At 36.9% G+C, this 12,958-nt stretch overlaps 1 protein-coding gene across 3 annotated transcripts in view; it reads right to left on the minus strand.

Moving 5' to 3' along the window:
* Window positions 1-1,029: 1,029 nt before the first annotated feature.
* The window catches only part of LOC6653350 (lysine-specific demethylase 6A), a 213,256-nt gene continuing 201,327 nt past the window's right edge, over window positions 1,030-12,958 (minus strand). For all 3 annotated transcript variants that reach the window (XM_047013058.1, XM_047013057.1, XM_047013059.1), the window contains one exon: window positions 1,030-1,383. In XM_047013058.1, coding sequence (XP_046869014.1) covers window positions 1,198-1,383 — 186 coding nt within the window. In that variant the 3' untranslated portion in view covers window positions 1,030-1,197. The remainder of the gene's footprint in view (window positions 1,384-12,958) is intronic.

Here is a 12,958-nt window from a genome sequence, read left to right on the forward strand (position 1 = left end):
GATTTGGGGATCTTAATCGACCACAAACTTAGTTTTAATCAGCATATATCGACCACTGTTAGTAGGGCTAAGAGTGTTCTTGGCTTTATAAAGCGCTGGTCGAAGGAGTTCAAGGATCCATATATTACCAAAATACTTTTTACTTCTTTAGTCCGCCCCATGTTAGAATATGGATCTTGTGTTTGGTCTCCTCAATATGAGTTTTATCAAAACAAATTAGAATCTGTACAAAAACAGTTTTTACTCTTTGCCCTTCGTGATTTGCGCTGGGATCCAACTGTACAACTTCCATCTTATTCTAGTCGACTTCAGTTAATTAACCTTCCTTCTTTAACTAATCGTAGAACAATGCTTGGTGTAACTTTTCTTTACAAACTTTTGAATGGTGAGATTGACTCTTCCGAGCTGTTGAGCCAAATTAACATTTCTGTTCCATCTAGAAGGACCCGCAATTTCACACCGCTTATACTTCCCACTTGCACAACTAACTATTCTCTGCATGAACCTTTTCGTATACTATGTAGTGACTACAACAGACTTTGGCACGTTATCGGTTCCGAAACATCGCTTCCGGGTATTAAAACTGCGATCTTGTCATTCCTCGCTCGTAATTAGTTGTAATCATCTTTATTTATACCTATCCTGTTTTCTTTTTATATGTAACCTATTATCTCATTACATTTAATATTTTCTATTTCTTTAGTTTAATTTATGTTTATATATGTAATACGCCTATGCCCTTAGGTCGGAGTGGGTAGAGGTTGTAACATTAACTTTACTTAGGGTCATTCGTAACAGGCCCGGGCCTGGTGTCATATGGGCCACTTGTTCGTACTGAGCGTTGTACGACTACGTCTATATATATATATATATCACTAGAATACGATTATCTTGCACCATATGTCAGTTCATTTTTTGTTCACTACCAGATTTAAGCATATAAACAAAAGTAAAGTTTTATTGCATACTTATTATTATTAGATATTGCCATTTTTATTTTGCCGTATAATTATTACAATAATTATAATATCATATGTTCAGAAAACTGATTCTTAGCATTGTGAAAATCAGTACTTTTTGTTTATTAATGTTCATAAATTTAGTCGAAAAAATCTATAGTACTGTTCAATCAACTAACATATTTTAATATTATGTTTTACTTAATTCCAATACATGGTATTCTTATGATTAATAGGATCAACCAAGCCCTTGAGTTCTGTATAATGCAAATGAATCATAGACGTGCTGCAACTCTGTCAATCGGTACTCTTCCAAGCAAACGATTCCTTGAAGCGATGGGGACAATTTCAATGCGCATGGCAGACAATGAACTACATGTCGCTTTTCCTGTTCCTTTATGAACAAAACGTTGAAAACTTCAACCTGAAAAAAAATTCAATTTAATAATTATTAAAGATATTAAACAACACTTTATAAACTTGTAGTTAAGTATAAAACAACAATCCAAACTGTTATAAAAACCAGAGGGCCGTCATTTTTTTGTTACTCTTTCCTTAAAAAATATCAAATTTGGCACAGCCATTAAATCTTTATATTAATAATATACAAAACTAAGAATTGTTAAAGTTGAAAGCAATCGCAACAAAAGTAACGTGGTTATTCATAAAAGTAACTGTTTTTGACCGATCGTTCCTATGGAAGCTATATGATATAGTCACTTGATCTTTCGCCAATTTTGCAATATTAAACTGGGGAATAAAAATTTGTATGGCAATTGCATAAAAAGTATCGAAGTTATGGAAAAAAGTCATTATTTTCGACCGATCGTTTTATGCGTTGAACACTTCCAAAATGAATATAACCTTTTTGCAAAGGTACAGTGGCGCTCATAGACCTAAGCCACTGCCACTACCATAAACTGTTTTCTTAATAACTTTTTTGAACATATTTATTTCGCCCTGAAATTTTTACATTTTGCAACACTATTATTTAAGCAGCTGATCACAGAAAAAAATGTCCAGTAGGAATACGAGGGTTCCCAAAAAATTGACTAAATGTCAAAATGAAGCTTTCCGCCCTGCTCACATACTTAAGCCACCTTGAGCTAAAATCGTGAAACTTGTGTTTTTTTCTTGGAAAGTTGTGTTATTTGTTTTCAAAACTGAAATATTAAATACTAAATACGTTTCCCAAATCAATTTGACCGCTATGGCTAAGAATAAAAATACAAATCCGGCCGAAAGGAAGCTTATATGGGAATACTACGAAAAGAACACAAGTATTGTACAAATTTGTAAGACTTTAAATTTTTCGCGTGGGAAAGTCAGAAATGCCATTGCATTTTATAAGAAACATGGAACCTGGGACAATATTCCACGTGAAAAGCCCAGAAAAACCACTAGAAACGACGATAGAAGGATTGCAAAAATCAGTAAAGCCGACCCTTTCTTGACTTCGACGCAAATCAGGCGTCAAATGGTGTCAGATTATGGCGTGAATGTGTCATCTCAGACCATAAGAAGGCGGCTAAATGAGTTCGGGCTATATGGACGCATTGCCCAAAAAAAACAATTGCTGTCCATTAAAAATGTGAAAAAGCGCCTTCAATTCGCCACAGAGCATTTTCAAAAAGGTCTCAATTTTTGGAACACGATTGTTTGGAGCGACGAATCCAAGTTTAGTTGGAAGTGATGGTAAACCATACGTACGACGCCCTCCCAACAAACAATTGGACCCCAAATACACGAAGAAGACCGTTAAACATGGTGGCGCTTCGATTATGGTCTAGGGCTGTTCCACCGCATCGGGCGTAGGTCCGCTAGTGAAGATAGAAGGCATTATGAACGGCGAAATGTACAGGGACATCCTTAGTAACAATTTATCTGGAGAGTATGCTGATAATTTGCCACTTGCCTGGATATTTCAACAGGACAACGACCCGAAACACTGCAGCAAGATAGTCAAGTCGTGGCTTAACCAAGAGGCAATCAAAGTTTTGCAATAGCCACCGCAAAGCCCCGACTTGAACCCTATAGAGAACTTGTGGGGAATTATCAAACAAGTCGGTGGCCAAAAAAAACCATCAAATAAAAAGGATTTGTGGCGAATTTTGCAAGAAGAGTGGAAGAAAATCACCCCTCAACCGTGCGCACGTCTTGTAGGCTCAATGCCAAAGCGTTGCTCCACTGTTCTTAAGCAGAAAGGTCATCCCACTCAATATTAAAATAAATTCATTAAAATTATGAGGAATATTGGGCAAATTTTAACTTTTTCAGTCATTTTTTTCCAGGTGGCTTAAGTATATAAGCAGGACATTTTCGAGATGGTTTTTCCTCAAATATATATTTTTATAACTTTGTTATTCTGTTATTAGAACAATGATATATAGAACTAATGTGACACAAAAAATTGGAGCTGTGAAATAAAATCTTTTCTTAATATTCGTTTAAATTCTTGATTGAAGTATTGTGGCTTAAGTCTATGAGCACCACTGTATAAAAACTTATGTCCAAGTCGATAGAACTTCAATTATACAATGCCTAATTCTATAGTGGATAACTGGATACAATGCCTAATTCTATAGTGGATAACTGGAAAACGGTTAATAATGTTTTAAGTGAGTCTGAGGTCAAAAACACGTATTCGTTATTATATTGACATTACAAATTATTTCAGTTCTAAAAGATTTTGAGAGAATTGTTAAAGAATTGCAAACTTGAAGTTCCCCATCATTATGTTAAGCTATTTTGGACCGTGCTGATTTTAAGATGCAAAATGACTTCTTTAAAAAATAAAATATTCTGCCTGTTTCAGTTTGGGAGGAAACTGATTCGAAAAGTGGATTTGAAGGTTTATTCAATGTAATTTTTGTATAACTAACTATATACTTTTCTTTGATTAAATTATAGTCAAATAAAATACAGAATTTTTGAAAACATACAAAACTCGCTGTTCGGAAAGCCCGATTTTTGGGCATAAAGTCCAATTTTGAAGATAGAGAGTTGAAACTTGGTACAGGGGATACTAGCATCATACATAGTAAGCCTTTAACCACGCCCACTCAGACCGCCCATATAAGTAATCTTGCTAATGAGCTATTTTTCAATTTTAATTATGTGCTTCTCTTAGTATACTACAAAATTTATTTAAAAAAAAATATTAGTAACAAAAAACATCAACAAAAAATAAAATATCCAATACATACACATTAAGAGAAATCTTAAGCATTTAAATATATGGACTATAATTTGAGTCTGACTCACTCCTCATCGCTAGCATCATATTTTAACCCGTCAATGGTTTCACTACAATTAAATGAGGGTTTTTATTTATTGGTCGTGGCATGCGCTGTATGGCATGTAGCGCCGTCCTGTTGGAACCAGTAATTATCCAATTCATTTTCACGAACAAATGGCAATAAAAAATCGGTTATCATTGTCCTATAACGCTCCCTATTCACGGTTACCGTTGGTCCATTTTCGTTTTCAAAGAAGTACGGGCCGATGACTTTATCTGCATATTTACACTGGCGGTCATGAAAACCGCACCACTTGAAAATTTCATGTTTTTTTGGAATCGTTCAGATAAAAATAAGAGAATAAGGTTTCTTTATTAACAATAAGATAATTTACTAGGAAAAAGACGTTATGGAGTAAAATATTTATTTTTATACTATTGATATCCTTGATTTTTGCCCCAAACAAAAAAACAGGAAAAAATTTCTTGTGGGCTCATCTCCGATGTAAGATTTATAACTCATTTCATTTTTTTAAAAGTAATGTTAAATGAAAATAAAAAAAATACTAATAGGTTGTCACGCCCCCTTTAGCCTGTATAACAGCCATTATTCGCGACGGCATTGAATCAACAAGGACTCGCAGAGTATCCTCGGTAATAACGTTGTCCCAAACATTTTCCAAGGACGAAATCAGCTGCAACTTATTTTGTGGTTTCTGGTTTGTCACTTTTCGTTTCATTTCGTGCCATAAGTGGCCAATAGGGTTTAAGTCGGACGAATTTCCCGGCCAAGTCAAGCGAGAATTCCTATGTCCTTAAACACTTTTGTTAACTAAAAAAAGACAAAAATTTTTTTAGTATTTTTTTTAGTAATTTCGTGTTTGGAAAAGGTAACAGCATCAAATAAAAACAATACTTGCACATTTGGCTCGATGGCATTTTGCAGAGTCGACTTTGAAAATTGCATACTAATTCTACTACAAATGCTCTTCTGTTGCCGGTACCAAAAAACTCGTAGAATTAGTATGCAATTAACAAAGTCGACTGACTCTGCAAAATGCCATCGAGCCAAATGTGCAAGTATTGTTTTTATTTGATGCTGTTACCTTTTCCAAACACGAAATTACTAAAAAAAATATTTAAAAAATTTTTGTCTTTTTTTAGTTAACAAAAGTGTTTAAGGACATAGGAATTCTCGCTTGACTTGGCCGGGAAATTCGTCCGACTTAAACCCTATTGGCCACTTATGGCACGAAATGAAACGAAAAGTGACAGACCAGAAACCACAAAATAAGTTGCAGCTGATTTCGTCCTTGGAAAATGTTTGGGACAACGTTATTACCGAGGATACTCTGCGAGTCCTTGTTGATTCAATGCCGTCGCGAATAATGGCTGTTATACAGGCTAAAGGGGGCGTGACAACCTATTAGTATTTTTTTTATTTTCATTTAACATTACTTTTAAAAAAATGAAATGAGTTATAAATCTTACATCGGAGATGAGCCCACAAGAAATTTTTTCCGCTAACCATTGAATTTTGGTCAATTTTGCTGTTTTTTTTGTTTGGGACAAAAATCAAGGATATCAATAGTATAGAAATAAATATTTTACTCCATAACGTCCTTTTCCTAGTAAATTATCTTATTGTTAATAAAGAAACCTTATTCTCTTATTTTTATCTGAACGATTCCAAAAAAACATGAAATTTTCAAGTGGTGCGGTTTTCATGACCGCCAGTGTATGTGGCATTTGCCACACCACACAGTAACTTTTTGGTCGTAAAGAGGTAGCTTTTCGATGAATTGAGGGTTCTCAGTAGCATAAAACCGACAATTTTGTTTATTCACTCCTCCATTCAAGTGGAAATGCTCCTCATCAGACATTATGATTTTTTGCCGTTTCGATGGTCCATTTCGCAAAATCAAGTCGACGTGGTAAGTCAGATGGGTTAAGTTGTTGAGCCATTTGAATTTTATACGGAAACATTTTCAAATCAACACGAATTATCCGTCTTAGAGTGGTACGAGCGATGCCTAACTCTTGCGAACGATGGCGACCTGATGTCGATAAAGTCTCTGCAACACTGGCTCGAACGGCATCAGTATTCTCGTCGGAACGTCTTGGTCGTTGTCTGGACAGATGACTGGCACCAACACCACCAGACGATATAAATTTGGCATATAATCGACGTACAGTGTCGTCTCCAGGCGATGTTTTAACTTTATTTTTATTTTTCCACGCACGTTTAGTTAACACAATTGAGAAGTTATTTTGAATGTACAGCTAAACAATTTCAGCGCGTTGTTTAGGTGTGTATTGTTCCATGGTTAAAATTGTACTGAAATGAAGCTTCCAACTCGGTATGACATTTGTTAATCTGACATCTCTGTCAAAAGTTATGGGGTTGCCAGATGCTTCCCCTTTACATGGCCCACCCTGTTTGAATGTACTAAATAGGAGAGGATAGATGTTTTAAGAATAGTAATAGAAGACTCTGAGCAGATTACAGGGAATAGAAGGTTGTAATCGGAGCCGAGGACCCAAAAATGTTCATGCAAGCCATAGCTAGTAAAACAACGACTAAGGGTTAAAGGTATAATAGGATGTCTACTCCGTCTACATGGTACCGACAGATTAGCCTAATCCTTCACCATTATATGCTTCGGCCAAAAATCTATTTCACATACAATGTCAATGATATTGGCAGAAACATTTTAAAGGAAGAAATCCCGAGAATAAGAAAATTTAAACTTTTCCACCGCAATATTCGAGACGTTAACTTTCTTCCGAATATAAGCTATTTATTTATTTATTTATTTTTTTTTTATTTAACAAATTAAAAAAGGTAGCTTAGCTTTATATACAACTAAACATCCCCGACCAGTTATGCCCCGATTCACAGCCACTTTGTTCAGGGATTAGTTGCAAGCAATCCAAGTCCAAAACATATTCAGCGGTTTCGTTGTAGATGATTGAAAAGTATAGCGCGAAGAGAAGTGACAGAAATATGAAGAGATATAAAGTGAGAAAGGTTGTTAAAAGATTGGCAAAGAACACAAAAAGGTTCGTGAAGAGAGTAGTTAGTTAGACATCTACTAAGGTGAATAGGAAAAAAGTTTCTGGACCGTCGTGAGGGAACACAAAAATAAAGCGTATCTAGTAAATTAGTAGAAATGACTTCGCCGTTGACTAGTTTATGGAGAAAGAGAATGCCAAATACGAGACTACGGTTGTAAAGTGAAGGAAGATTAATAAGAAGAAGTCTGTCAGAATAATAAGGTAGGCGAAGACTCGGGTCCCAATTAAGACCGCGTAACGCGAACTTAAGGAATTGCTTCTGAACCGATTCAATACTACGCTTGTGAACATCATATTGAGGGTTCCACACTGGCGAGCAATATTTTAGAGTAGGGCGAACTAACAAAGTGTATTAAACCTTTGTTACGTAGGGGTCATCAAATTTTATGAAGCCAAGAAGACTGCATGCTCTATTGAGAATTGAACAGATGTGAAAATTAAATGAAAGTTTTGGGTCAAACATAACGCCTAAGTCTTTGAATGATGGTACATAATCTAACATTGATGGCACTCCCACCAATGGTTTCGGCATTGCAGGTACTGCATCAGCTACCTCATTAATTGTAGCATCAGTTGCAACAAGTGGCACTTCGGCACTACTACCGCTAAAATCCCTATCGGCAAAATCCATGGGTGTAGATTCTTGCCCAGACAAAACGGACACTACAGACATCGTCTGCGGAATTGGAGTTTGCATTGGTTGAGAAGGGGTCGGAACCGATATAGATGTGGAGACCGGCAAACACAAGGACAAATCAGAAGTCTGTTCTCCTGCATTCTTACGCTTTCGAGACTCAGTCAATAGCGTTAAACTACTAAACTGAGACTCGACAGCTTTAAACTCTTGCGAGAGTTTAAGAAAACTGGCGGACTGACTTATCAGGTTATCCTTTGTTTGCCGCAAGAAGAGTTCCATTTCATCTTCCACGATCGGGCATGACTCACATGCCCATTTGAGGCCCTTTTTTTGATCTAAAATATCCTTTACCCTGCATGTAAAGCCGGCGCACTTAACATGTACTGTAGTTTTACACAACCAACAGTAAATAAAACTATTCAGGGGTGGGGCGGGCTGCAAACAATTTTTAACCGAACAGACAGGCATTATGAGTTAATAAGATGAATTAGTAACCAAACAAATAAAAATGAGAAATGTATTGGTATTAATATATATAACTCACTCTAAGGTCCAGAAATAATAAGAAAGAGAGATATTGAGGGTGCACAAGGGTTAAAAGAAAAAAAAGAGAGCACTATAGAGTCTAAATTACAGACATACAACAGACTGCAGTATGAGAGCAAATAACGGCGCCGAGTGAAACGAATACGAGCGAAGAAAAAAAAAAAGTTGTGTTGCCTTTGAAATAATCTTCTTTTGTAAGATTGACCTCGAGCCGGCTAAGTTCGATTTAAATTTCAATAGGTCGTAATCTAATCAGATAACACTAACGGAAGGCACGCCGTTACTTTGGAATTTTTATTCCAAAAAAAAACCTTTTTTCTATATGGTACAATATACCGTGTATAAAATAACACGTCGTGAATTTAGATTCGAGTTGACAGCAATGAGCAATCCACCGCCACGACGACCAACACGATCAAGCCTATAAGAAATAAAGTTATTAGAAAGAATTTCATTATCCAAAACAGAGGAGTTATTACATCATCAGATGTCACAACAGGGTCTAGCCTAGATATATGTTTCTTTGGTGGTATGCCAACGAGAGGCCGCGGTCACGAAGCGTCAACCGCAGCAGCAACGTTGGACGGGGCACCATCAGTTTTCAATGGAATGGGTAATTGCCCGGACAAATCGAACACTACAATTGGTAACGTTTTTGAGAGATTATTCCCAGGTGATACCGGTAGTACCCCATTGACCAGATTCACCACCAGGCTCTTAAATTGTAAATTGAGAGTAGACGGTGCATGAGACCGGTCGCGGACGAGAAAAGACCCTTTACATTTTGGAGACCTATTTATAAGCGATAAGCTTCTGAACTGAGTCTCCACCGAATAAATTCATGAGAGTCAGCAGCAGTGGCAACTATGCAGTTACTTTTAAAGCTGACAACCATTGGAATAGCCGTTTATATGTGTAATAAACTCACCAATATTATTTTCATGGCAATAGCTCAGTAAATAACGAAGTTATTGAGAAAAGTCACTGTTTGTGACTTTGCCATTTGTATGGGAGCTATATGATTTAGTGATCCGATCCGGCGGAATCCGAGATTTACAATCCTACGAGGCAACATGCAAAATTTCAGCTCAGTAGCTTCAGCGGTCTAGGAGGAGCTTGTGTTGATCCAGACGGACGAACGGACGGACGAACATGGCTTTTTTAACTCGTCTCGTCGTGCTGATAAAGAATATATACACATTATATAGTCGGAGATGCTTACTTTAATGCGTTGCACACTTCTGACCAAAATTAATATACCCTTTTTGCAAGGGTTCATATAAGTTACCTCTACCTAGGTGGTTTCGTTAGACTGACTTTGCCAGTCTTAATGAAAACATTACTAGTACCGAGTGGTCTTATCTGTATAATTGCAGAGATATGAACTCAGCTGTTCGTTTTCTATGATACTCTGAATTCACTCTTTGATATTTGTGTGCCTCTTGGTAGGCTGGAGCGGCTCAACAAAGCTCCCTGGTTCTCTCGTGAGTTATCCAATTTGAAAAATGGACACGATATTATAAGAAGTTTCAAAAAACACGTCGTTCATCAGATTATGCTCTGTATACAGCCGCTCGTTCAAAATTCATGATGCTTAATACACAATGCTATAAGAATTATCTTCAGCGGTGTAAGCTTCAGTTTTCTTCTGACCCTAAACAATTTTATAATTTTGATAATTCTAAACGCAAGACCTCTGTGCACCCATCTTTTTTGCCTTTTCAAAATAAAAAATCGAGCACTGATCAGGCAATTGCCGATATGTTTGCGAGTTTTTTCAAAACAACTTATTCCTCAACGGAATATTGAGCAAGTCCGTATCCTTATCATTTAAAAAAGGCTAATTGCATTTTCAATCCAGTGATTGATGAAAGTTCTATTCTTAGCGAACTTAAATTAGTTAAGCCTGTTTATTTTCCGGGGCCAGATGGTCTTCCTGGATGTGTATTCAGGTTCTGTGCAAACGCATTATGTAAACCCATTTTAAAATTGTTTCTATTGTCTGTCGAATCTTCCTCTTTTCCACCTATTTGGAAGGAGTCGTATATCATTCCTCTGCATAAAAATGGCAATAAGTCCGAAGCCTCTAACTATAGGGGTATCTCAAAATTGTTCGCTATTCCGAAAGCTTTTGAGAAAATTATAACTTCTCAATTGCAACATTTTTGCAACTTATTATTTCGCCATCCCAACATGGGTTTGTGAAACTTAGATCTACAACCACTAACCTTTTAGAATTTACATCAATAATTATCAAGGGGTTCAAAAATGGTAAACAAACTGATGTCATATACACTAACTTCATCAAAGCCTTTGATTCCGTTAATCATACCCTATTACTTTCTAAGCTGAGCGACATTGGGTTTCCACCTCTTTTCCTTTCTTGGGTTCGAGAATATTTAACAAATAGAAAACAGAAGGTACTTCTTGAGTCTTCTTTTTCCGATTCCATTCCTGTGATCGTTAATGAATAATGTGAAAAGCAGAGGGCCAAGATGACTACCTTGAAGCGGAAAAAGAAGACTTAAAAAGTACCTTCTGTTTTCTATTTGTTAAATATTCTCGAACCCAAGATAAGAAAAGGGGTGGAAACCCAATGTCGCTCAGCTTAGAAAGGCAAGGGCAGATCAATTTTCAAAAAAGGGTATATTAATTTTGGTCAGAAGTGTGCAACGCATTAAAGTAAGCATCTCCGACTATATAATGTGTATATATTCTTCATCAGCACGACGAGACGAGTTAAAAAAGCCATGTCCGTCCGTTCGTCCGTCTGGATCAACGCAAGCTCCTCCTAGACTGTTAAAGCTACTGAGTTGAAATTTTGCATGTTGCCTTGTAGGGTTGTAAATCTCGGATTCCGCCGGATCGGATCATTAAATCATATAGCTTCCATACAAATAGCAAAGTCACAAACAGTGACTTTTCTCAATAACTTCGTTATTTTCTGAGCTATTGCCATGAAAATAATATTGGTGAGTTTATTACACATATAAACGGCTATTCCAAATTTGATCAAGATCGGGTGACTATATCATATAGCACCCATAGGAACGATCGTTCGAAAAGTGACTTTTTTAAATAACTTCCTTACTTTTGACGCGATTACTTTCAAATTAAACATTTGTTAGTTTAATGTTAATGTTAATGACTATGCCAAATTTGATATAGATCGAGTGGCTAAGCTTCCGTAGGCACGATCGGTGGAAAACAGTGACTTTGATCAATAACTTTGTTATTTCCTATGGTAAGATTGTTGGCCGTTCTTTCGCAAACATTAACCTTTTTAGATAAAACGTTTTTCCACTTTGATGGCTATAAGTAAGGAAAGAGTTTACAAAAAAGTTGCAAGGGTATACAAACGCGGGTATTAACGCGGTCGAAGTTAGACACGGCCTGGTTTAAATTAAATTTAGTTTCTTTTAAAATGGTTGTCAGCTTTAAAAGTAACTGCATAGTTGCCACTGTTGCTGACTCTCATGAATTTATTCGGTGGAGACTCAGTTCAGAAGCTTATCGCTTATAAATAGGTCTCCAAAATGTAAAGGGTCTTTTCTCGTCCGCGACCGGTCTCATGCACAATTTAAGAGCCTGGTGGTGAATCTGGTCAATGGAGTACTACCGGTATCACCTGGGAATAATCTCTCAAAAACGTTACCAATTGTAGTGTTCGATTTGTCCGGGCAATTACCCATTCCATTGGAAACTGATGGTGCCCCGTCCAACGTTGCTGCTGCGGTTGACGCTTCGTGACCGCGGCCTCTCGTTGGCATACCACCAAAGATACATATATCTAGGCTAGACCCTGTTGTGACATCTGATGATGTAATAACTCCTCTGTTTTGGATAATGAAATTCTTTCTAATAACTTTATTTCTTATAGGCTTGATCGTGTTGGTCGTCGTGGCGGTGGATTGCTCATTGCTGTCAACTCGAATCTAAATTCACGACGTGTTATTTTATACACGGTATATTGTACCATATAGAAAAAAGGTTTTTTTTTGGAATAAAAATTCCAAAGTAACGGCGTGCCTTCCGTTAGTGTTATCTGATTAGATTACGACCTATTGAAATTTAAATCGAACTTAGCCGGCTCGAGGTCAATCTTACAAAAGAAGATTATCGCTCGTATTCGTTTCACTCGGCGCCGTTATTTGCTCTCATACTGCAGTCTGTTGTATGTCTGTAATTTAGACTCTATAGTGCTCTCTTTATCTTTTAACCCTTGTGCACCCTCAATATCTCTCTTTCTTATTATTTCTGGACCTTAGAGTGAGTTATATATATTAATACCAATACATTTAAGAATGCAGGAGAACAGACTTCTGATTTGTCCTTGTGTTTGCCGGTCTCCACATCTATATCGGTTCCGACCCCTTCTCAACCAATGCAAACTCCAATTCCGCAGACGATGTCTGTAGTGTCCGTTTTGTCTGGGCAAGAATCTACACCCATGGATTTTGCCGATAGGGATTTTAGCGGTAGTAGTGCCGAAGTGCCACT

The sequence above is a fragment of the Drosophila willistoni genome, unplaced genomic scaffold (genome assembly GCF_018902025.1).
Source record: "Drosophila willistoni isolate 14030-0811.24 unplaced genomic scaffold, UCI_dwil_1.1 Seg531, whole genome shotgun sequence".
NCBI classification, from domain to species: Eukaryota; Metazoa; Arthropoda; class Insecta; order Diptera; family Drosophilidae; genus Drosophila; species Drosophila willistoni.